Here is a 21,683-nt window from a genome sequence, read left to right on the forward strand (position 1 = left end):
TCAACACTCTTACATGCATGACATCCAAGTCTCCGATCTATAAACAAGTACTTAGCAGAGCTCAATATTTATAGCAAGAACGGGAAATTTTTCTCATTCTTCTACTGAGGGCCATTAAGCTGCAGGGGAAAAATCACTCAAGGTCAACATAAAAAAAAAATCAACTTTTTTTTAAAAAGAAAAATGTAAAATGTACTATATTCCAGTTTTTTAAATCAAGACCAGGCAACTTAGATTTCTATTTAATATACAGAATTTTCATATGGAATATATTTGTAGCAAAGAAAAATTATTTCATTTATATATTATGGACAATAAAAAAAGAGACAGAAAAGAGGATGGAAGTAGAGAAGAGGAGAGAATAAGAGGCAGTATTAGAGAGCCAGAGGAATAGAGAAAGAGAAAGAGAAAGAAATTGGTTAAAATGAGAATTACAATTATAAAGAATAGACAGAGAAGGAAAGATGATAAAAACAGATAATGATGGAGGAAGAAACATACAGAGGCATAAAGAGTCAGATCAGGACATACACAAAGAGAAAGACAATGTCTTAATCAATTAACATTCCTATCTTGGGCCTATACAATGCTAGTAAAGAACTTTAAAGATTGCATATTTATAGCTGTTGATGTAAATAGGGATTCTATCTGTTGATACATGTTTCATTTGACACATGGAATTGTGTTAAAGGCTGGATTTAACCTGGGTCAAAAGTTCCATGCCCCTGAGTTACAATAACCTTTTGTAAAGCCAAGAATAATTTTTCCCCATGGGAATAATCATCTCTATTTTTTTCATTCATATGATTTGTTATAGCCAGATTCTCTGTCTCCTCGTTTATCCATCTAAAAGGTTTCACTGCTGTAAATGACCCTTTGTCATGTAACAGCTAAGGTAGACCTACATCTGGAGTTCAATGTTGAGTCTATAATTCCAACTGCAGTTGTAATCTAAATCTCAGGATATTGCACCCACAGATATTGGGCAACAAGTAGATGTAAGTGTGGAGAATAAAGAAAAGAGAATAATTTTGAACTTAACCAGTGGTGCTCTATGCAAATGTAATTAGAGGCTGTCCCTTTCATTTGCGGTGATTTTCCATTGCCATCATATGAGCAACACATTTGTCTTTATGCACATCTGTCTCAGAGTGCTTGCTTTACTTTCCTTGGTTATTGATGAGTGTTTTGAACCACAAACAGTTGCTGTGTTATAAGCCTTTTTCCTTATGGCAGTTTTGACTATGTTTGGAGCTTCCTGTAAAACATTGGAAACATACTTAAAATCCTATATGATATCATTGAGTTTTCATTAGAAATTGAGGAGACAGTTCATTGCTGGATTTTGAGTCAAAGGAACACTTCCAGTTCTAAATCTATGATCCCATGATTCAGGAAGGTTTCATTTGCCAGAGTTGTGGCTCTGATTCATTCCTGGGGCAATAGCAGTGATTCTTAACAGAGCCATCACCTTGGTATGTGTTCTGTGGATAAAAATAACAATAAGATGGAAAAAATAAAGCCTGTGTGTATATGTAAATATATAAAAGTACACTTAAGCCTTGTATAGGTATATATGACCCTACATAAAATAATCCACTGAACTTAAAATTTCATTTTTTCCCTCTGCTCCTCAGTTGGAACTAAACCAAAAAAAGTTATGAAGAGACAGATTTACCAAGCCATAACATGAAGAATCACAGAAAAAGAGAGAGAGAGAGAGAGAGAGAGAGAGAGAGAGAGAGAGAGAGAGAGAGAGAGAGAGAGAGAGAGACTCTTCTGTGTCATTCAGAGAGGGATGTTGCCATATAAAACCACTGAGGTGTGGCAAATTTCCAGTTCTGGGAAAATGTTGCTGAGGTGTTAGGACAGGGAGGTAGAAGCTTCACATAGCAATATGGTTTTTTTTTCAAATGAGCCATTTGAACAAAAAGACTGCTAACCACAAAATGTTTAACCTGTCTGAGTTAATTTAATTTCAGCCATTTCACGCTTGACTTTGGTCAACCTGGGTTGAATCCAGCTGAGGCATTGATGCTTCCATGAGTCTGTGATCTCACTGATGTGGCTATTTTTTCATCTCACCATGCAATTCACCACCTAGCCATGACCTGTCATCATCCTAGTCAGTTCTTGTGAGCCTTGAATTATCTTTGGACCTAAGGGGCGTGTGTGTGTATGTGCATGTGTGTGTGCATGTGCGTGTGCGTGTGTGTGTGTGTGTGTGTGTGTGTGTGTGTGACAGACAGACAAGACAGACATGTAGAGAAGGAAACAGAGTAACTCTGTAGTTTAATGGGAGTTTTCTTTTTTAAATGAATCACTTGATCAGAGGATCAGGAATTAAAAAACATGTTGATTAGATACTGTGCCAGGACCTTAATGCATTGTGTAAAAGAACTTTAAAAGGACTAATCCTGTTTATAGACGCATGACTGAGTAAAGGGTCTTGCAAGTTAATAAACAGGGATATACCCTGGTAAACCTTGCAGGGATGAAAAGTCAGCATCTCAAATTTGTGCTTCTATCCAGAGAAGCATTCGATGATACCATAGTTGGCCTAGGAAATGCAGAAGACCAACCTTGGTACCTTTTACTTAGGCTTCTTCAAGTATCAAAAAAAATGACAAATAAGTTCAGTTGGGAATTAGTGTCCATGGCAATTTCAAGATACCTTAGATATACTACTGATGATACAGGGAGTGGCTTCAGGAGGAAAATTCTTCCCAGATTTAGAAGACCCTTGTATTCCTTGTGTATGTGAGTGGAACCTGAAAACTACCCTTGGAGTGAATCTGTGGTTGGGGGCAAATAGCCAGAAAGTGAAATTGATCCTTCAGGGGCAGACTCCTGGGATCAATCCTGGTCCATGGGAGATCATAGTCCTTGGGCTCAAGTGGTACCTGGAAGGCTTTTCCTCCTACCTAAGCCTCTTGGAGACTTTAGTATCCTTCAAATTTCAGGTCATGTACCATCACCACCTATAGTCATTTCCTGATTCATCCAGCTGTTTTATTTTTCAAATATTTTGTCTTTACTTATCTGTGTATGTGTTGTATCCACTCTGAGTAGAATGTGAGCTTTTTGAAGGCAGGGACTACTTTTGTTTTTCTTTTTATCTTCAGCACAGATCCTGGCACACCTAAGCCTTCTCAGCTCCCCCACTTCCTTTGATAGAAGAGAGGGGGATGGATGTGCCTGATTCTTCTTTCCCTTCCTCTCTTCCATCTCCTGCAGTCTCTTAGTTTGGCTGAGGAAGGGTGTGGTTGCTTCAGTGTGAGGTGATTGGCGATCAGAGAGGCACCTTCTCGTTCTTTAAGTCATCTCCCTTGTTCTGCATCATCACAAACATTTACCTGAATACTGAATCGTAGAGGTTGTGTCTGACAGCCTGAGTCTAAACAAGCAGCCTGTGCAGCAGTTCTTAACGTCCTTGACTGCTAGCAATCAATAGAAAGTAATGCAGGCAGCCAGGTGAAGACTGGATGACTGCAGGACAGCCAGAGGCTGTATTGGAAGACACCAGGTTATCGATTCCCTCTTAAAAGAATATCCTTTAAGAATGCTGATGACAAAATTCTTTACCTTCACCTTGCAACTCCACATTGTAGAAAAGGCCTACACCTTTCAAGGTGCCAGTGCAAAAAGAATATGAGACCTACTCTTTATTTCATGCAAAGGCACTGTCAACTCGATTAAGGTAATTAAGGTTCATTGTACACAGGTCAGGGAATTATTAACCGCACCTATCTCTTTTTGCCCTTTGAAATGCCAAGTGCTTGGGTGAGATTTTTATTATATTTTTGCATGCAACTCATTTTATACTGAGATTGGGTTTATAGGGCATTTCTCTTAAGGTGTGTGTAATTGTTTGAACCTCCCTTGCCTTCGTATCTTAGGCTTGGGGATCAGTGAGCCAAATCTTTCGACACATTTTGCATTCATACTGTAGCTATAAAAGCAGCAGAAATGGTTCACAGCCTCTTTGGAAGGCATACTTAGGAAGGATCCCCAATATGCTGCTTTTCAACCTAGATTCTAGGAAGCGTTTCTTAGGGTTTTTAAAGAAAATGTAGCTGTTCAATGATGTGTTTAATCTGGGTCTGTTCTGTTCCTTTCAGAGCCCAACTTAACTTCACACTAGGATTTATTTTCCCACTGAAGTAGTCCATTTTCTCTTTCCTCCCTATAATGAATAATTTGGATTATTTTTCTTAGTAACTTGATTATTGTGTATATACATTGTCTCATCACATCACTAGATAGGATCTGGCCAGTATACATTAGCTGACTCTTTTGTACTCCCTGTCTGTCAGGTATATATCACCTGCTCTTTGTGTATGTATGTGTATGTATATATGTGTGTGTGTATGTGTGTTTAAATCAATTTCATCACCATCAGGAGATCCCAGGGAGGAATTTCCTATACCAAAGCAAATTAGGTATCTACACCTTATAAAGCACATTAAAGAGCTTTTAAAAATGCCTTTATGTTACCTAGTTTGATTTTCAATAAGAGTCATTATCATCCTCACTTCACAGATGAGGAATATGAGGTTGGAAGAAGGTCAGGGACTTGCCCAGGGTCACACAGGGAGCAAGTGCCTGAGGCAGGATTCAAACCCAGGACTTTCTGACTTCCAGTCCAACATGGTACCCACCAGATGCCTGTAAACCTCTCTGCAATTCATAGTCTTAGAGGGTCTCCTGCAGCTCTGAGAACTTAAATGACTTGACATTCACGCAGCCAGTATGCATCAGAGGTGGGAATTAAATTCAGGGCTTCCTGACTCCAAGGCCAGGTCTTTATCCACTATATAGGGTTGTTTTTCATATAGCGCTGCATTGTTGACTCCTGATCAGTTGTGGGGATCTCCTGATATTTTTCAACTGTGATGGTATCCTAGCATCATAGATTTAAAACTTAAGGGGACTTTTAGTGAAATCTAGCCCAGACTTCTTATTTTAAAGATGAAGAAACTGAGGCCCCAAAAGGTTAAATGACCTTCCCAAGGTCACACAGGTAGTATGTGACAAAGGCAGTATTTGTATCTACATCCGATGCGTTTCCATGGTACCTTAATGCCTCTCCTCCCTCTCCCTAGGGAGAGGCATATACAGCCACTCCATATTAGTTACTTTGGAAGATCTAGGCATTTTTAGGAGATTGCAGCATGATTGTTTTTGAGCTATTTTCAATGTTTATATATTTTGGAATTTCTAGGCTTATGATTTCTTTTATTATACAACACAGATTTTATAGCAATGTTAACTAGAGTATTTTGGTCAAATGTGTCTATTGTAGGCTCAAATGTACATCTCACTTTCAAGATCATCCACATAAGCTTAGGGCTATAGATCTAGGGCTGACAAGGATCTCAGAGTTAGTCTAATCCAACCCATTCATTTTGCAGATGAAGAAACTGAAACCCATGGAAAGGAATTAATTGCTTTGACTCTAGACCTAGTGCTGTTTTCTCTTTACCCTATTGCCCTTTTTCATAAATAGGCAATATTTGTCTTTGTACCCCTTGCACACCTTCTATAACACTAATGGAGGAATCAGAGTAACCTGAGTCTAGCAGCCAGGAACTTAACATGCTTCCAAGATGCGCACATTGGATATCCATATAGCCAGCTTTATAATCCTCCATACATTGCTGCTTCACTGTCATTTGTATTGGAAGTTTTTTGGTAACTCAGTTTACCAAGTTGCAAATAGTAAATCCTACAATCCTGCTCTCATGGTATAGTTGCAGAAAACTTTGGGAATTCTCAGGGGAACATCAGGGTGAGGCTATTACCATCATGAACCCCAAGGTTCACTCACTGAATGAATATTTATAGTGTGAAGTACCATGACAGTCACTGCAGGAGAGGGGTGATACAGAGATATTTCAGACCTCCCCCTGTCCTCCAGAGGCTTCTAGTTTAGTAGGAGGGAAAAGATAGCTATAGAGACAATTAGAAAACAAGGTGATGTTAGAAAAAAGATGACAGATGATAACTACCATGTGAGTGGTACTGATAACTGCCATAAGAATTTAGCAGAGTGAGAAATGACTTCTGGATAAAATAATTGGGGAAGATTCCACGGAGAACATGGAGCATGAAATAGTCCTTGTCAGATGGGTAGGATTTCAATATGTAGAGATTGGTCATTAATATTTCAGGTGAAGGGCATGGCCTAGGCAAAGATGTGTAGGTGAAAAAGCACAGAGCGCAATAGGTTAGGTGGTTTGTGTGTGTGTGTGTGTGTGTGTGTGTGTGTGTGTGTGTGTGTATGTGTGTTTAACTGAAACAAGGTTTAGAGAAGAAAGAAAGAAGATCCATTGATGTAGCTAAAGTTCAGGGAAAAGGCAGAAATGTCATAGCTGCTCAAAATGAGGTTAGACTACAAGGAATATAAATTTTTATTTAGCTCTCCTGCTCTCTGCATGATCCCAGACAAATCTGTTATTTTCCTTGGATGCCATTTTTTTCTCACGTGTGAAATGGGCACAGTAGACACCAAATTGTCTCACAGAAACATTGCAAGAAAGCACTCAGTGGGTACAGAATACTACAAACATTCCTAGTTTGGATAATGCCTGTTCAAAGCCAGGCTGTGGTCAAAACAAATAAATAAATAAATGAATAAATGAACAACCAAATAAATAAATAAATGCTGAATAGAAGTCAAATTTATAGCCATCCTATATGCCTTTATAAACCAAAGAAAGTTTCTGGAGTCTACTTTTTTTCCCCCTGTTCCTCTCTAGCTATTGTTCCATTATATTTTATTAGGTCACAGAGCATTAATCTCTCTTAGCCAGTAAACATTTCCAGAAAGCCGCATGGAAAGAACTGAGTTTGCTTCTTCACGGGGCTGTGGTGACACCACGTTCTCCCTGCACTGCAGCTCCCACCAGCATAGCCAAGTGGCACCTTGCCAAAGAGGCTCTGAAGCTGGAATGAGTTATCATTTCATTTAATTTTCTACTTGAAATCCCAAAGTGACAAATTTGATAAGATTTGCCTTTTTAGATAACAGCTGCATCTTTCTTCCCTTTTCTTCCCTGTCCTTTCTACTCAGCAGTTTTCCCTTCCTTCTAGATAAATTGCTGTTAATTTAAATGTGCTGTGGATCCATGTCGTTTTATGGGTAACTGCTTCTGAGTAACAGGAGGAAAACGTGTGCAAGTCTGAATGTAAATAAATCTAATGGCTCAGGCACCAATGATACAGAAAGTGCCGTGCAGGACTGACCTTCAATTTAGGACACAGATCCCACCTGCCATCCTTTCCTTTGGCCATGATAAGAACATGGTAGCCTTCACTGGCCTAGCAAAGGATTTGAAGTTTTGTTTCCCATTCTTTTTCTCTCAATCCAACTGCAGGAATATTTATTATAAAGCACCTACTGTGTGCTAGCTACTAGGGATACAATGACAATATGAAAAAGTCCCTGCCTTCAAGGAGTTTATATTCTACTATAAGGTTAACATTTACATAGATAAGTAACTACAAGAAAATAAGAGGAAAGAGAGAATAGGAATAATCAGGAGAACTAAGAAAGACTCCCTATCTGAGATGGCTCTTGAGGGAGTCCTGGAAGGAAGTTCATGCTTCTAAGAGGAAAGAGGTGAGGATGGAATGCATTCCAAGCATGGGGGCAACCTTTGCAAAGGGGAGGAAGTGGGAGATGCTATTCAGGGGAACAGCAAATGGACCATTTTGGCAGGATTAGAAAGGGTGTGCAGGGCAGTAATGTGAAATGTCAGGAAAAAGTTGGCTGCAGCTAGACTGTGAAGTAGCTCTCCTACTCCCTTTCTGCATGATCTGGGCAAGTCTCTTATTCTACTCAGACACCATTTTTTCTCACTTGCACGGCAATACCAAATTGCCTTACAGAAACATTGCATGGAAACATCTAATGGGTACACAATAATTTAAATATCAAGTAAAGAAATTTATATTTTATCCTAGAAGCGATGTGGATTTTTAAGGGGAGTGACATGGTAATGTTTGTTTTTTGGGGAAGGTAATTTTGTCAGATATGTGAAGGATGGTTTGGAGAGGTGAGAGTCTAGAGGCAGGGAGATCAGTTAGAAGGCTGTTGCAATAGTCTGGGTGAGAGGGAATGAAGGGTCAGTCTAGGGTGGTTGTGTGAGTATAATGAGGCTGTGGATGTAGAATTAACAAGATTTGGCATCCTCTTAGTTATGGGAAATGAAGGAGAGTGAAGAGTAGTGGATGATTCTAAGGTTATAAACCTGGATGAAGGGAAGGGTGCTGGTACCCTCAACAGAAATGGGGAGTTTGGAAGAGACGTGCATGTAGGGGGAAAGATAATAGTTTCCAATTTGGCACATGTTGAGTTTGAGAATCATATAGGACAAATAAGTGGAAATTCCCAACAGGCAGCTGGTGATGCAACATTGGAGCTTGGGACATAGATGAGAATGTCATTATATGGCTTTGGGAATCATCTATTGAATTCATATGAAATGGCAAAATAACCAAGAGTGGGAGAGTAGGGGGGTGGGTAGAGGGAGAGGGAGAGAGAGAGAGAGAGAAAGAGAGAGAGAAGAAAAAGAAAAAAGAAAGAGGAGGAGGAGATCCAAAACTGGACTTGGGAGTCATAGTTAAATCCATGAGAACTGGTAAAATGACCAAAAATGGGAGAATGTAGAGAGAAAGAGAGGAGAAGAGGGTCCAAGGATGGATTTGGGAGTTATCGTTGAATCTGTGGGAACTGGCAAGAGCATGGGGAGAGAAGAGGATCTGGTATAAAGCATTGAAAGATACCCATAGTTATCGGGCAGGACATAGGTGACCACCCAGCAAAGGACAGTGAGGAGGATTTGTCAGGCTTGTTGTAGAACCAAGAGAGAGCAGTGACCTGAAAACCAGAGGAGGAAATCAATAGACAAGAGCTTCAGAGGTCAAGAAGGTTGAGGACTGAGAAAACACCACCAGCTTTGGTTGATCATTGGGTCCTCTCTCCTCAAACTTCTCTGCCAGCCCTGTTTGCTTGTGCTTCATGGTATCTAAGGTCAGCTGGCATAGTGCTGGGGCAAACAATTATAAAGGCTGAAGGATCTAATTCTGTCAGAAATCTTGTGGGATCATGGAAATACTGCAGATGTTTCTGAGTGTCAGATTGTCAAAATACCAGTATTTCAGGCTCAGAAGCTAGACAGCTAGTTTGGCTGTTAAGTCAACAAGATGTTCAGCAATTTGTCATCTAAAAATTTATTCTTTATCAAGGGAAAATAATCTATTATTTTGTGTCATCTTGTGATCTATTTCTTGGGCCTTACATAATATTAGAAGTCAAGCAGCTCAAAGGATGAAGCCAGGCAAGTGTGACCCCTTGATTTACACTTACAAACCTAATAGCAATATCTTTGATCCTTTAAAAATGCTATTTAAGTTAATCTTCTTTCAACATGTGTTGAGAGCCCTATGGTGCATTAACAGTATATTAGGTCCAAGGTTGAATCAGACTGCAGACTGAGGTCTCATTTTGATGAAACAGAGAAAATATAAATGGTGGTGTATGTGTGTATGGGGAAACCCCCTAGAGATTTTAACAGTGCCTTTGATTGTAGCAATCTGATATCTATTCCTCAGTAAAGAAGAAGTTATGAATTTCTTCTCAGTACTGTCTCATTTGTTTATAATTATGGTAGATTCCAGTGGATTGGAATTTGGGTGTTAGGCAGAATTCTGAACTTCATTTCTCCCTAAGGAGATACAGTGTGGGGTTGGTTTAACAGAGAAAATACTATAACAGGGACATGATATCAGTTTAAGTTAAGGCAAACCTAGCCTTGCCTTGGAGAGATGACAGTTAACTCATATCTGAAAACTGTTAACAGTGTTTTATGTAGCCTGATAGGTTCATGAAAGATGAGAAGGGAATTATGATGGAAATCAGATGGACCTAATTCATGATACAAGTGCTCAAACAACTTTGTAAACTCGAAAGTGCTGCATAAAATATCTTATAATTATTAACAGTATAAACTCTTGCATTCTACATTCTAGCTAAATCTCCTCTTCTTCATATCATCCTCTTCTATTCTCAGCCTTCAGGAGGCTGGCAGAATGAGTTCAGTCTCTTGTCCTTCAAAATATCTTTTGCCCAATAACTTAGTATTGAATTGATATATATTTGGAGTGGAGTGACCTTTCCTATTTTCATGAGCCACTTCTTTACTCTTTTTATTGGCAAGCTTGTCATCCTTAGATTAAGCTGATGGTTTCAATTGGAAGGACTTTTGAATTCACCCTGCTAACCCTTTAAGCATCCACCAGCTAAGGAATTTGGCTTTTTATTTGGTCTGCACATCTTACATGCCGTAGTACATATGCAGAGCTATTTATTGCATTGAGGCTAAACATTTAAAAGAAGGAAAGGGGGGGATTAGTCATTCCTACTGATTATTTCTTAAATTCATGGTGGTTTAGGTTGGTTCAACTCATAGACAGTGTTTGGCTTCTGCATTGAATCAAACAAATCTGGACAGAACTGGTTTAGTTTTCTTTCCAACCAAGCTGATGGGAGAGAAAAGAAAAAAAAATCATAAGAATAAAAGTCCTCAGACTCTTTTCCCACTGCTGTTATAAGCTTAACAGGATGTGAGTTGGTAGAGATCACTGTTCCTAGTCCCAGAACTGGGAGCAGAAGACAACAAAATTTGACAGACACAACATCAGATTAAGAAAGGTGACTGGAAGTTAATTTTGGAAACATCCAAATCTATACCTGAATGACTTAGGGCTTTCTGCTTAGTTAAACTTATTTAGATTCATACATAGGAATATAAAATGCCATATAAATTATTATATTAATATATTTTATGGAAAACATCATTTTTTATCTTTTTTTTTATGGAGTGACTTCCTGCCCTCCCCCCTATTAGCTAGGTGCTAGGGGTACAAAGAAAGGCAGAAGGCATTCCCTGCTTTCAAGGAACTCACAGTCTAATGGGCAGAAATAACACACAACTATGCACAAATGAGATAAACTGGAGAGAATCAATAGAGGGGAAGTGGGATTGGGAAAGGTTTCTTGTAGATGGTGGGATTTTAATTGGGACTTTAAGGAGCCCAGGGAAGCCAGGAGGCAGAGATGAGTAGAGGGAGAATTCCAGGCATTGGAGAGAGCCAGAGATAATACCTGGAGTTGAGAGATGGATTGTCTCATGAGAAGAAGATCAAGGAGGCTAGTATCACTGCATTTTAGAGTATGGTATAATATGAAGCCTGGAAAGGCAGGAGGGGGCCAGATTATGAAGGGTTTTGAAAGCCAGACAGATTTTAAATTCGGTTCTAAAGATGATAGGGAACTACTAGAATGTATTGATCTGGTGGGGAGGGAGTAACATGGTCAGACCTGTGCTTTAGGAAGACAACTTTGATTGATGAATAGAGGACATTTTGTAGTGGAGAGAGACTGAGGCAGGGAGACCAGCCAGCAGACAATTGCAATAGCTCAGACATGAGATGATGAGGGTGATTGCATTGTTAGAAGAGAGAAGGTGGCATATATGAGTGATATTATGCTGGTAAAAATGACAGGACTTGGCAATAGAACAGATTGGATATGGGAAAGTGAGAGAGAGTGGAGAGCCCAGGATCATACCTAGGTTGCAAATCTGGGGGACATGCGTAGGTGGCAGTACCCTTGACAGTGATAGGAAGATTTCAGAGATACTTGGTAAAATTAGAAAAAAAAAATCATAGATTTAAAGCTAGAAAGGACCTTAGAAACCATAGAGCTGGAAGAGATCTAGAACATCTAGGCCAACTTCCCTCATTTTCTGCGAGAGGAAAACGAGTCCCAGATAGGTTAAGTAATTTGTCTCACAATTTGTAAGTGGTGATGCCAGGACATGAACCCAGGTCCTCTGACTCCAAGGGCAGCACTCCTCTGTACCAAGATGTTAGAAAATGAAGAAGAAAGGATCCCAAAGGTAAAACAGAAGCAAATTTGTTGGTAGAGGTCAATTTTATTTTAATTTCTGTATCCATTCCAGCATATAAGATCCCTGAGAAAGAGTCTGCCTTGTCTGAAAAAAAAATTTTTTAATTTTCTTTGGGTAAATTAACATCAAGTCAAAATGACATGTGCCATAGTTGTATCCAACTACACTGTGTATAGGAGACCGCAGTGTCTTTGGCCAGCTTTCATTTCTCAACAAATCCAAGGGCAGTATAGAGCTATTCTTTCGAGTTTAATAATGGGACACCCATTTTTTCTCATGTATCATGATTTTTATTTTACATTGTTTTCATGTTTTAAAATGTATTTTATGTTGTTTTTTTTTGTTTTTCCTGTTCATTTATTTTGTTCCCTTTAAATTGACTGTACATGTGTGTTAATTTTTTCTTCAGTTTTTGTTTTAAAGCGTGACTTATGTTTTATTTTGTGTTTCTTTTAGGTTTTGTTTTGTTTCATAAGATCCCACTGGATGGGTAACTGAAATAAAGAGACAGAGAAAGGGGCTGTTGTGCTTGCAGCTGTACTCTGTGCTGGACTCTAGGGGATGGACACTGTTCTTGTCCTGGGAAATGCTATTGGTTTGGCACTTTTCTGATAGATGTGGGTGGCATCTGAAGGACTCAAAAACCCACGAATATTCTGACCTGCTTTGGTAGCACCCAGAGCAAAAGCATTCCCCAGGCAGCTAAGAAACTGAAGAAATCATGAGAAATAAATGATCCCACTTTGTTTTTACTATGGGTTCAAACTCGACATTCAGATAACACTCCTTTTCCATTGTTCTTTCCTTCTGAAAGGTCTACTGTTGGACCACACTGGAAAGATGTAGGGCTTTAGAGTTATAGGGGTTTTTTTTGTTTGTTTGTTTTTTAAAGGGGAACTGCAAAGTTTGCAAAAAAAAATCCATATGAAAGAGTGACAGTTAAAACAAATATTCTCCATTGGGTCTTGCTTTTCCCTAGAAGTCTTGACTTAAGAGGCTTTCACAACTTACCCAGTTTTTTCAGGCGTGCCAGTGGAGTACATAATTCACTTTGGCTTCCTCCTTTTGTCACTGAAATTGAAAAGTCTTTTTTCATCCTTTGCATTAAAGACCCAGGCTTTTTAGTAAGACCCCCATGGTCATGGGGTGTGGACAACGTCCTTAGAGTAAACAGTTTACCTGGAGACATTTTGAAGAGTTTTTGTTTGTTTGTTTGAATCAGATTGGGAGCTGTCTAGGCCAAAGGGCAAAATGAAAGTGTGGAACCGTTAACATAGGAACCTTAGTGAAATATCCTTGTGATACAATTATAATGTTGCCTTTTTAATAATAATAATAATAATGATAGCTGGTATTTATATAGTGCTTTAAGAGGTATGCAAAGCACTTCGAAAAAAATTGTTTTATCCTCACAACAATCCTGGGAGGTGGGTACTGTTATTATCCCATTTTGCAGATGAGGATACAGAGATTGAGACAGGTTAAGTGACTAGCCCAGAGTCACATGGTGTCTGAGGCTAGATTTGAACTCATGTCTTCCTGACTCCCAAGTCTAATGCTCTATCTACAGCGCCACCTACCTGCTTTTTATTTGCTTTCCCAACTTCACCTGCTTTTGAAAAGGTTCGTACAATGAGAAGGCAACATTGTTGTTTCCTTTAGAAAAGTTAGGTTTTTTTTTTTTGTCATCTAGGAATCATAAAAGATTGATCTGGACGCTGGCGCTGGTCTCTGTCCTGCCCTAGCTTTCACAGCCACTAAAGCTTTGCACTTCCTTGGGGGTGCAGGAAGGTGAACAGACCTCTAGTAATATCTGCTTTCTATCTTCTGATATCATTGGTGAGAGGTTAGTCAGCCTTCTAGCTAGACTCCTGATTCCTCCTTTTAGTTTTATTGATGGCTCATTCAGTTCCCCTTTTCAACTATAGTTATCTTTCCATGTGCTCCTGCCCTGTCTAGGAAGTGGCATGTGCCATCATTCAAACCTTACTTGCTGGAGTGAATGAGATGTCAGGGTTACAGTATTCAGTCTAAAAAGATACCAGCATTTCTAGCAGTTAAATCTAAAGCTATACCCTGCTGCTAAATGAGAATCTCCCACAGTTTTTTGTTTGTTTGTTTGTTTTTAATATTTGAACAAGCTTTGCAGTTCAACTTTAAGATGCAATAACAGGGTTTGGGGTTTTTAAACTAGTCCAACGTGTGAGGCAACATTGTTTCGAATCCTTCATAACCAAGCCATTAATCTTAATAAACCACAATCGATTTAGGCAACACTTAATATAAAGAGAATATCCATGTTGAATATTTTATAATATATCTTTTACATTAGTCACTAAAAATATTATTGCTTGCTACAGACATTCCCAGGGACCTATGGATTACAGCATTTTTTTGACTGCTCAGTGCATATGCTTTACAAAGCCAAACAAGACACACTCTCTCTCTCTGTCTCTGTCTTTCTCTCTGTCCCTGTCTCTCTCCTCCTTTTCCTCCTCGTCTCCCTCTCTCCCTATTCCTTCTTTCACTATCTCTTCCCCATCGCCTCCACTCCCTTCTCCTTTCTAACTCTTCTCTTCTCCTCTCCCCTCCCCTCCTCTCACCTTCTGTCCCCTCTCTACTCTTCCCCTCTCCTCCCCTCCTCTTTCTTCTCTCCTTTTCTCCTTCTCCTCTCCTCTCCACCTTTCCCTTCTCATCTCTTTCCCTCCCCTCATCTCCCCTCTCCTCTCCACCCTTCCCCTTCTCCTTTTCTCTCCTCCCTCTCTTCTCCTCTTCTCCTTTCCTCTCCTCTCTTTTCCTCTTCTCTCGTTTCCTCTCCTCTCCCCCTATGAAACATTTTCTTTTCAACAAGACCCTTAAATATAAAGGCAACTAAACTTCATAGTGGGAGGCTCCCAATGCACTCTACATTCCGCGTTTTCCCACTTGCTGGTAAATGACAGCTCCTGTCACTACTTAGATTTTGATCTTTCCCAAAGGTGTTGATTTACAAAGAGTCTAGCTAATTGCAGAATTCCTGGCCCTTAAAAAATGAAATTCAAACTGTGAACCAGGCAGGGGCCATCAACATGGCAAAAGTTCTTAAATATTCAGCCTTTGGTACAAAAAGCTTTTATGTTATTCCATGGGGCCATAAAAAGACTAGGAATTGTTTAAAGACCATTTTACAAGGTTCCCAGACCTGAAAGGAAAACAAATGAATATTTGTATTCTTGGGCTAAAAAGACTGCAGTGTAGATTTTGTTTTAAAATGGAAAGAAGTGGACAGATAAGGCAATTTAATATATCAAAAAACAACTGACATCTCCTAGGAAACAAGAACAGCAAGCTATTAGAAGACTCTTCTGATTCATATAGTTCCCATTTTTCTTGCCTTCCACATTTTATCCCTGAAGACCAGAATCTGTTACATATCCTCCATTCCATCTGTTTTAGACCACCCAACTCCCATTCACCCCTTTTCCATCCCCTTTCCCAAATAAAAAAAAATTGGAGGGGTACATGCCAGGTGGGGATGGTAAGTTTCATTCCTCTTTAGTGGAAAAGATTAACAAAGTTGTTCCCTCCCATCCCTCACCAAATCAGTGCTGATGCTATTGACATAAAAAGATGGCCATGATTTCATTCCACTGATTTCTTCTCCCTTACATTCATCTTCCTTCTATGCCACTGCCTTTGGATTTGTCATTTTTTATCAGATCACAGGCTTAGGCTTTATAATCATCCCTACATTTGCTATTTGTTGGGAAATCCTTATGACTTCCAGCTAGCTCATGACTCCAGGCTTCTTCCCTCCTGCCACTAATTCATCTTGCCCAGCATCTCTCCCCACTGTCCTTTAATTAGTCCCACTTCCATGTTGGCCAGAGGCATCCCAGTAAACACTTCTATGCTCTCTTTCTGATAATCCTTTCCTAGCCAATGCCTATCCATATGTCCTCTGTGCTGCCTTGATTTTTAGCTGCGATTATTCTATCTCACTTTTCCAGGTATTTCCAGGGTATCAGTGGGTCTTTGGAAAATGGGAAGCAGGTACATGGTCTTAAGACAGACTGTGATTTAGCCCCTGTGCAGCATTGATCCACTCTCAACATCCTGGCCTTTGCCTTTCAGAACTAGACAGTCCCATCAACTTTAGCTGTTACCATATGAATAGTGTCTGTCCATGGCTAAGTAAATCTAATTCTATGAGAAGGCTGGTTTCTCCACCAGCATCTTGTATGGCAAAAAGGGAATCCTGAGGCCTAGTTAGAGCTGAATCAAGGAGCTTCTGTTCTGGCCCCATAGTGCTGTGGCTTGCTTCATCTCAGGACTCCTAAGTTGCCCTCTCAGCAATAAGCAGCGAGAAGATTGGCTGCAGCTTCCTGAAAAACAAAGATTCTTGGCTGAGATGGAATGGGTTGCAGGGAAAATTGGGTGTTGGCTCTTAAACTACCTGAGCTATACCAGTGAATGCTTGGAGGTCCCCACAGGGACTGAAGCCAGAAAACAACAAGGACCAACCAATTTATATGGTAAATACTGTTAAATAATGGGAGCTAGGACTTCCCAAATAATATCCAGATATGAGAGGAAAATTGGCAGGAAGGTAGTCAAGTGAGCTCTGTTCTCTTAATTCACCTGAGATCCCCTCCCCCATTCTCCTTTAGCCGCCTGATGCATAACAAAGAGAAACTTTCTCTTGTTCTGTGCATCTATAATATATTGAAATGCAATCCTGGGACTAAGAGGAAAGAACATGATTTAACTCCTTCCCCTATAGTACTGTGCATAAATGGTCCTGGCTACATGGTAATCATAATAATAGCTGGAATTTATGTAGTGCTTTAAGGTTTGCAAAGTGCTTTACAAATATCATCTCGTTTTATCCTTACAACAACCCTAGGAGGTGGGTCCTATCATCCCCGTTTTCAGATGAAGAAAATGTAGAGGTTGTGCCATTTGCCCAAGGTCATATAGTTAATATACAAGACTGGATTTGAACTCAGGTCTTCTTTACTCCAGGACCATAACTCTATCTTTTATGCCCCCTAGCTGCCTCTTCTGTAGTATGTTTTCTTGTTTTTAAAAATTTCCAAGGCAAGAAGCTAAACTATCTTCTTGGTGATCCTGTAGTTGTAGCCAATAACTCCTTCACCCTCCTTTCTCATGCCTAACCTAAATCATTCTTAATGTAGATAATAAACCCTTTTCCTCTTGTTTCATTTTGAGTCAAGACAGAGAACACCTGAGTAGTAGAAACTCAAGGTAATGTCATTGATTTCTCTAAGAAGATATAATAGATGTGGTCATCTTCTTATATTTTCTCTCCTCTGGTGGCTTGCAGCCATGTAACTCTTATAGAGAGGGTTTATCCAAAGACATTCAGGGAAGAGGAGTCCTTTTCCTGGCTGATTTGGGCCATCATCAAGCGATGTGATGCTGTGTGCACCCATCTGAATTGTGTAGACTGAACGCCTACCACAGCAGGTAGAATTCTATCTTTAAACAGAGTGAATGTCACAGATAGCAGTCTTCCAGTGATGCCTGCTATCCCATTTTCCTGACGTGACAAGAGCAGAGGCAGTTCCTAGCAATATGGTTTTCACATTGACGTAATTCTCAATTAAAAGTTTGATGGATGTTGAAATACAAAATTGGTATAATAAGGATTGATTGGTGAATTTCCAAAGTATGCTTCTCCTATCTCAGGTATTCTGACACCCTTTGGCTAGATTGGAAGTCTTTGTTTAAACAGTTTTGTTTAAGCTTCCTGGAAGTAGAAAAAAACATATCTTCTCTTCCCTACCTTAGCATTCTGCATGCAGTAGGTACTTAATAAATGTTTATTGAATCAGAAGGAAGAAAATGCATGATATTCTTCTTAACTTAAAGGACAAAATACTTTCTTTATGTCAAGTCAATCTATAAGTGTATTATGCAAAACAAACAGATTCCTGAAGAATATGAAGCCCTATGTTTATACCACTTTATTTTCAAATCCATTTGCTGTAATCCATAGGCGACCTGTGAATCATTCATATACCTACTCTTTCCCCCGATGTGCCAGGTTTTTAAAGCTGTTCTTTCACCTTTCCTGTAAATAATGGATGATCTTTTAAAAAAAAATTAAAATTCTGTTTTAACAATGTGGGTAGACCATAAATGTATTTGTTGAATTTATTCATTTTTTAACAAGCCAATAAAGTTTTATAATTCATTCCCATGTGTCTTTCACTGTAGATAATTGCTCCCTTTCCCCACCCTTCCCTGAATACCAGCCTTCCTCACTCACATATGAATGTCATCTACCATCTTTCGTTTTAAGGTTCTTAAAAAGAAATGTCAGCTATATCACTGGTGGTCCTAAGGTTTTCCCAGGAAAGGACATCTATTGTACATTTCAGATCAATACCACCAAAAAAGCAAGAAAAAAAAAGAAACTCTCAAATTCTCTCTAGGAAAGAATGGGTAGAATAGCCTTATGGTTTACTTGTACTTAATAACAGTAATGTTTTCATCCTGCTAAAAGACAAATAGTTTTTTTAAAAAAAACATGTTTAAGGGAATTAAAAATATATCTGTGGACTAGGAAAGTCATTTGGCATTTTAAACTTTGACCATCATGAAGCCCACATTCAGTGCTTTTTCCTTCATTCTAAATGTCTTTGTGGTAAAAGTGGGAAATGCTGTCTGACATTCTTTATAGTAGTGAAAGAAGGGAAATTAATGGATTCTGAAACAAAAGTTCCGTGGACCTGCTGGTGTGATGCATATACATTCACACAGACTCTCCTCTTGGAACCCTTCACCCTTACCCTTACCACTATCTCTTACCTTCACACTCAGGTACTTTTTAGACCAGAAAAATAAATTCTTTCCTGAATTTTCAGCTGTTTGTGATAGTAAAACACCAAATGCTTTGGGTTTTAGAGTGCCAGTTCCAATTCATTTGAGAAGTACATCATGGATACCTGCATTGAGTCCTGATGCAATTAAATTCAAAATTTATTTAAGCATTTACCAGGTGTATGGTCCTGTATTAGGTGCTGACAAAGGCAAAAAAAAAAGAAAAAGAAAAAGAAAAAAAGGCAAACCCAAAGTCCTTGCCATAAAGAAGAAAGATAAGCAGGAATGAATTTTTGACACAGTGGCTTGTGTGAGCCAGGTTTGCCAAAGCACCCTCTGAAGCTGCCCATTTGAGACCAAGTAGCCACATTCATTACTTTTCCAAGGGCACATTACCCTGGTTTCCAGTTCTATATTGCTTCAATTCTATATTTGTGCACTCAGATTGCAAACTAATTTGCATCCATTGATTAACTATAATGCTTCCACATCTGGTATGTACATGTAGTAATTGTGTGTGTACAAATAATGAGATCTAATTTAAGGGATACTTCTGAAAGTGGCAGTATTCTGAACCTGGTCCAAACTCATTAACTTTGGTCCCACCTATGGGCATACATTTGAAGTTCTCAAAGTTATCCTTTCATATCTCGTATTGTCTTTGCTCTTTTTCACTGAAAAGTCTAACACTGTGTTTCACATTGTTTTTATAAAATGGGAAAATTATGCTTGCCATTTGGATATCTTAAGAACATGAATACTACTTCCGTGAAGGATTTTGTAAACTCTGGAAGTATGATGACTTGGGTTTTCTGAATCCACTGTTATATAGCCTCTCTAATTTGGATTCCTTTAGTGGGGAGTCTGGGCAATTTCCTGGTTGAGGAAACTCCTGGTGTGGAAACTGCCTCCATAGATAAAATTGCAGCTTCTCTGTAACTGATAGAGTTGGCTTAAACCATGAGAGATTAAGTGACTTGTCCATAGTCACACAGCCAGCATGGGTTAGATGCAGGACTTCGAACGCAAATCTTCGAAACTCTGAGGCCACCTATCCACCTATCCACCTATCCACTACCTACTCTGTCTCTCTAATCTGGAAAAAAATAATCATTTGTCTTCATTTGGACAGCAAATATTATGAAGTGTACCTCAACACTGTCAATAAATTGTTGTTTCAATGAATAACCTAGCCAGAACTGGTGGTAAATTATTTAAAATTATTCACTCAAGAAGACAGTTTGTAAGTATCCTCAAGCTATTTAGAGACACCCTAAATACCTATAAACAGTTAATTTCAAAGGATTATAGGGTATTCTTATCTATTCACTGAAGATTGCCTTGTCTAGCCTAGTTGGGGTAATTTTGGCCTTAAATGTAATAAAATTTCCTTTCTTTAAAAAAATGTAATTCAATACTGGTTCAGTCATTTTTCAGTTGTGTCTGACTCTTTGTGACCTCAATTGGGGTTTTCTTGGCAGAAATACTGGAGTGCTTTGCCATTTCCTTCTCCAGCACATTTATAGATGAGGAAACTGAGGCAGACAGGGTTAAGTGACTTCCCCATGGTTGCACCTCCAATAAGTATCTCTAGTAAGTGTCTGAGATCAGATATGAACTCAGGAAGATGAGTCTTCCTGACCCTCTGGCCCTAGTGCTCTGTCCACTACACTACACTTTGTTTCCAATTCAGACTGGTCTTTCCAGTGCCCACTTCTCCCTACCAAATTAACACGGTTGAAATTTCACTGAATTTCACTTATGAAGCCGTTTTCATTATTTTTTTACCGTCAAGGCTGACAAATTCTCAGAAGTAGATTGGTTGTTCATTCTCAAAGAGGGCCAAAATGACATTGTCATGCTAGAGTCAAGTTTCAACATGTCTGACTGTGGCTGATCAGCTCAGAATGTGGACACAAATAGTCCATGTGAACATTTGGGGTGGATCCTCTAAATTTGCGCATCATGCATTTCCTTCGAGCTGTTTCAGTTCTGCTTTGCTCATAGAGCACAGCACCTTCTCTGATGGGGGTACGCCATGCTGAGCAGTCCTGTGCCAGTGTTTCCCACATCGCACAATCCAAAGTTCTCCAGAGAGACCTTGAGAGTATACTTGCATAGCTTCTTCTGACCACCATATGAACACTTGCTCTGTGTGAGTTCTCCATAAAATAGTCTTTTTGATAATTTATTTATTTATTTTTTGTTTTCAACATTCACGTCCATAAGATTTTGAGTTTTAAGTTTTCTCCCCTCCCACTTCTTCCCTTCCCCCCCAAGATGGCATTCAATCTGATATAGGCTCTACATATACATACATGTTGAGCATATTTTCCCATTGATCATTATGTAAAGAACAATTAGAATTAATGAGAGAAAACCACAAGAATGAAGCAATAAAACAAAACAACAAAGGAAAAGGAGAGCAAATGGTATGCTTCCATCTGCATTCAGACTCCATATTTCTTTCTCTGGGTGTGGATAGCAATTTCTACCATGAGTCTTTTGGAGTTGTCTTAGATCCTTGCATTGCTGAGAAGAGCTAAGTCAGTCAAAGTCAGTCATTGCACGGTGTGGCTGTTACTGCGTCCAGTGTTCTGGTTCTGCTCATTTCACTTTGCATCAGTTCATGTAAGTCTTTCCAGGTTTTTTTGAAGTCTGCCTGCTCATCATTTCTTATAGCACAATAGTATTCCCTTACATTCATACACCACAACTTGTTCAGCCATTCCCCAATTGATGGGCATCCCCTCAATTTCCAATTCTTTGCCACCACAAAAAGAGCTGCTATAAATATTTTTGTACAAGTGGGTCCTTTCCCCATTTTTATGATCTCCTTGGGTTACAGACTTAGAAGTTTGGTGTGAAAGGAAAGTA

At 39.2% G+C, this 21,683-nt stretch overlaps 1 protein-coding gene across 4 annotated transcripts in view; it reads left to right on the forward strand.

Annotated features, from left to right (window-relative positions):
• NTRK2 (neurotrophic receptor tyrosine kinase 2) overlaps positions 1–21,683 on the forward strand; it is a 414,935-nt gene that overhangs the window by 165,528 nt on the left and 227,724 nt on the right. Inside the window, exon 12 of one of the 4 annotated variants that reach the window (XM_020966956.2) lies at positions 12,435–18,177. The exons of the other annotated variants lie outside the window; for them this stretch is intronic. Coding sequence (XP_020822615.1) covers positions 12,435–12,472 — 38 coding nt within the window. The 3' untranslated portion in view covers positions 12,473–18,177. Of the gene's footprint in view, positions 1–12,434; positions 18,178–21,683 lie in introns of those variants that run through there. 4 annotated transcript variants of the gene reach the window in all.

This window comes from Phascolarctos cinereus, unplaced genomic scaffold, assembly GCF_003287225.1.
Source record: "Phascolarctos cinereus isolate Bilbo 61053 unplaced genomic scaffold, phaCin_HiC Scaffold_4;HRSCAF=312, whole genome shotgun sequence".
Taxonomy (NCBI): Eukaryota; Metazoa; Chordata; class Mammalia; order Diprotodontia; family Phascolarctidae; genus Phascolarctos; species Phascolarctos cinereus.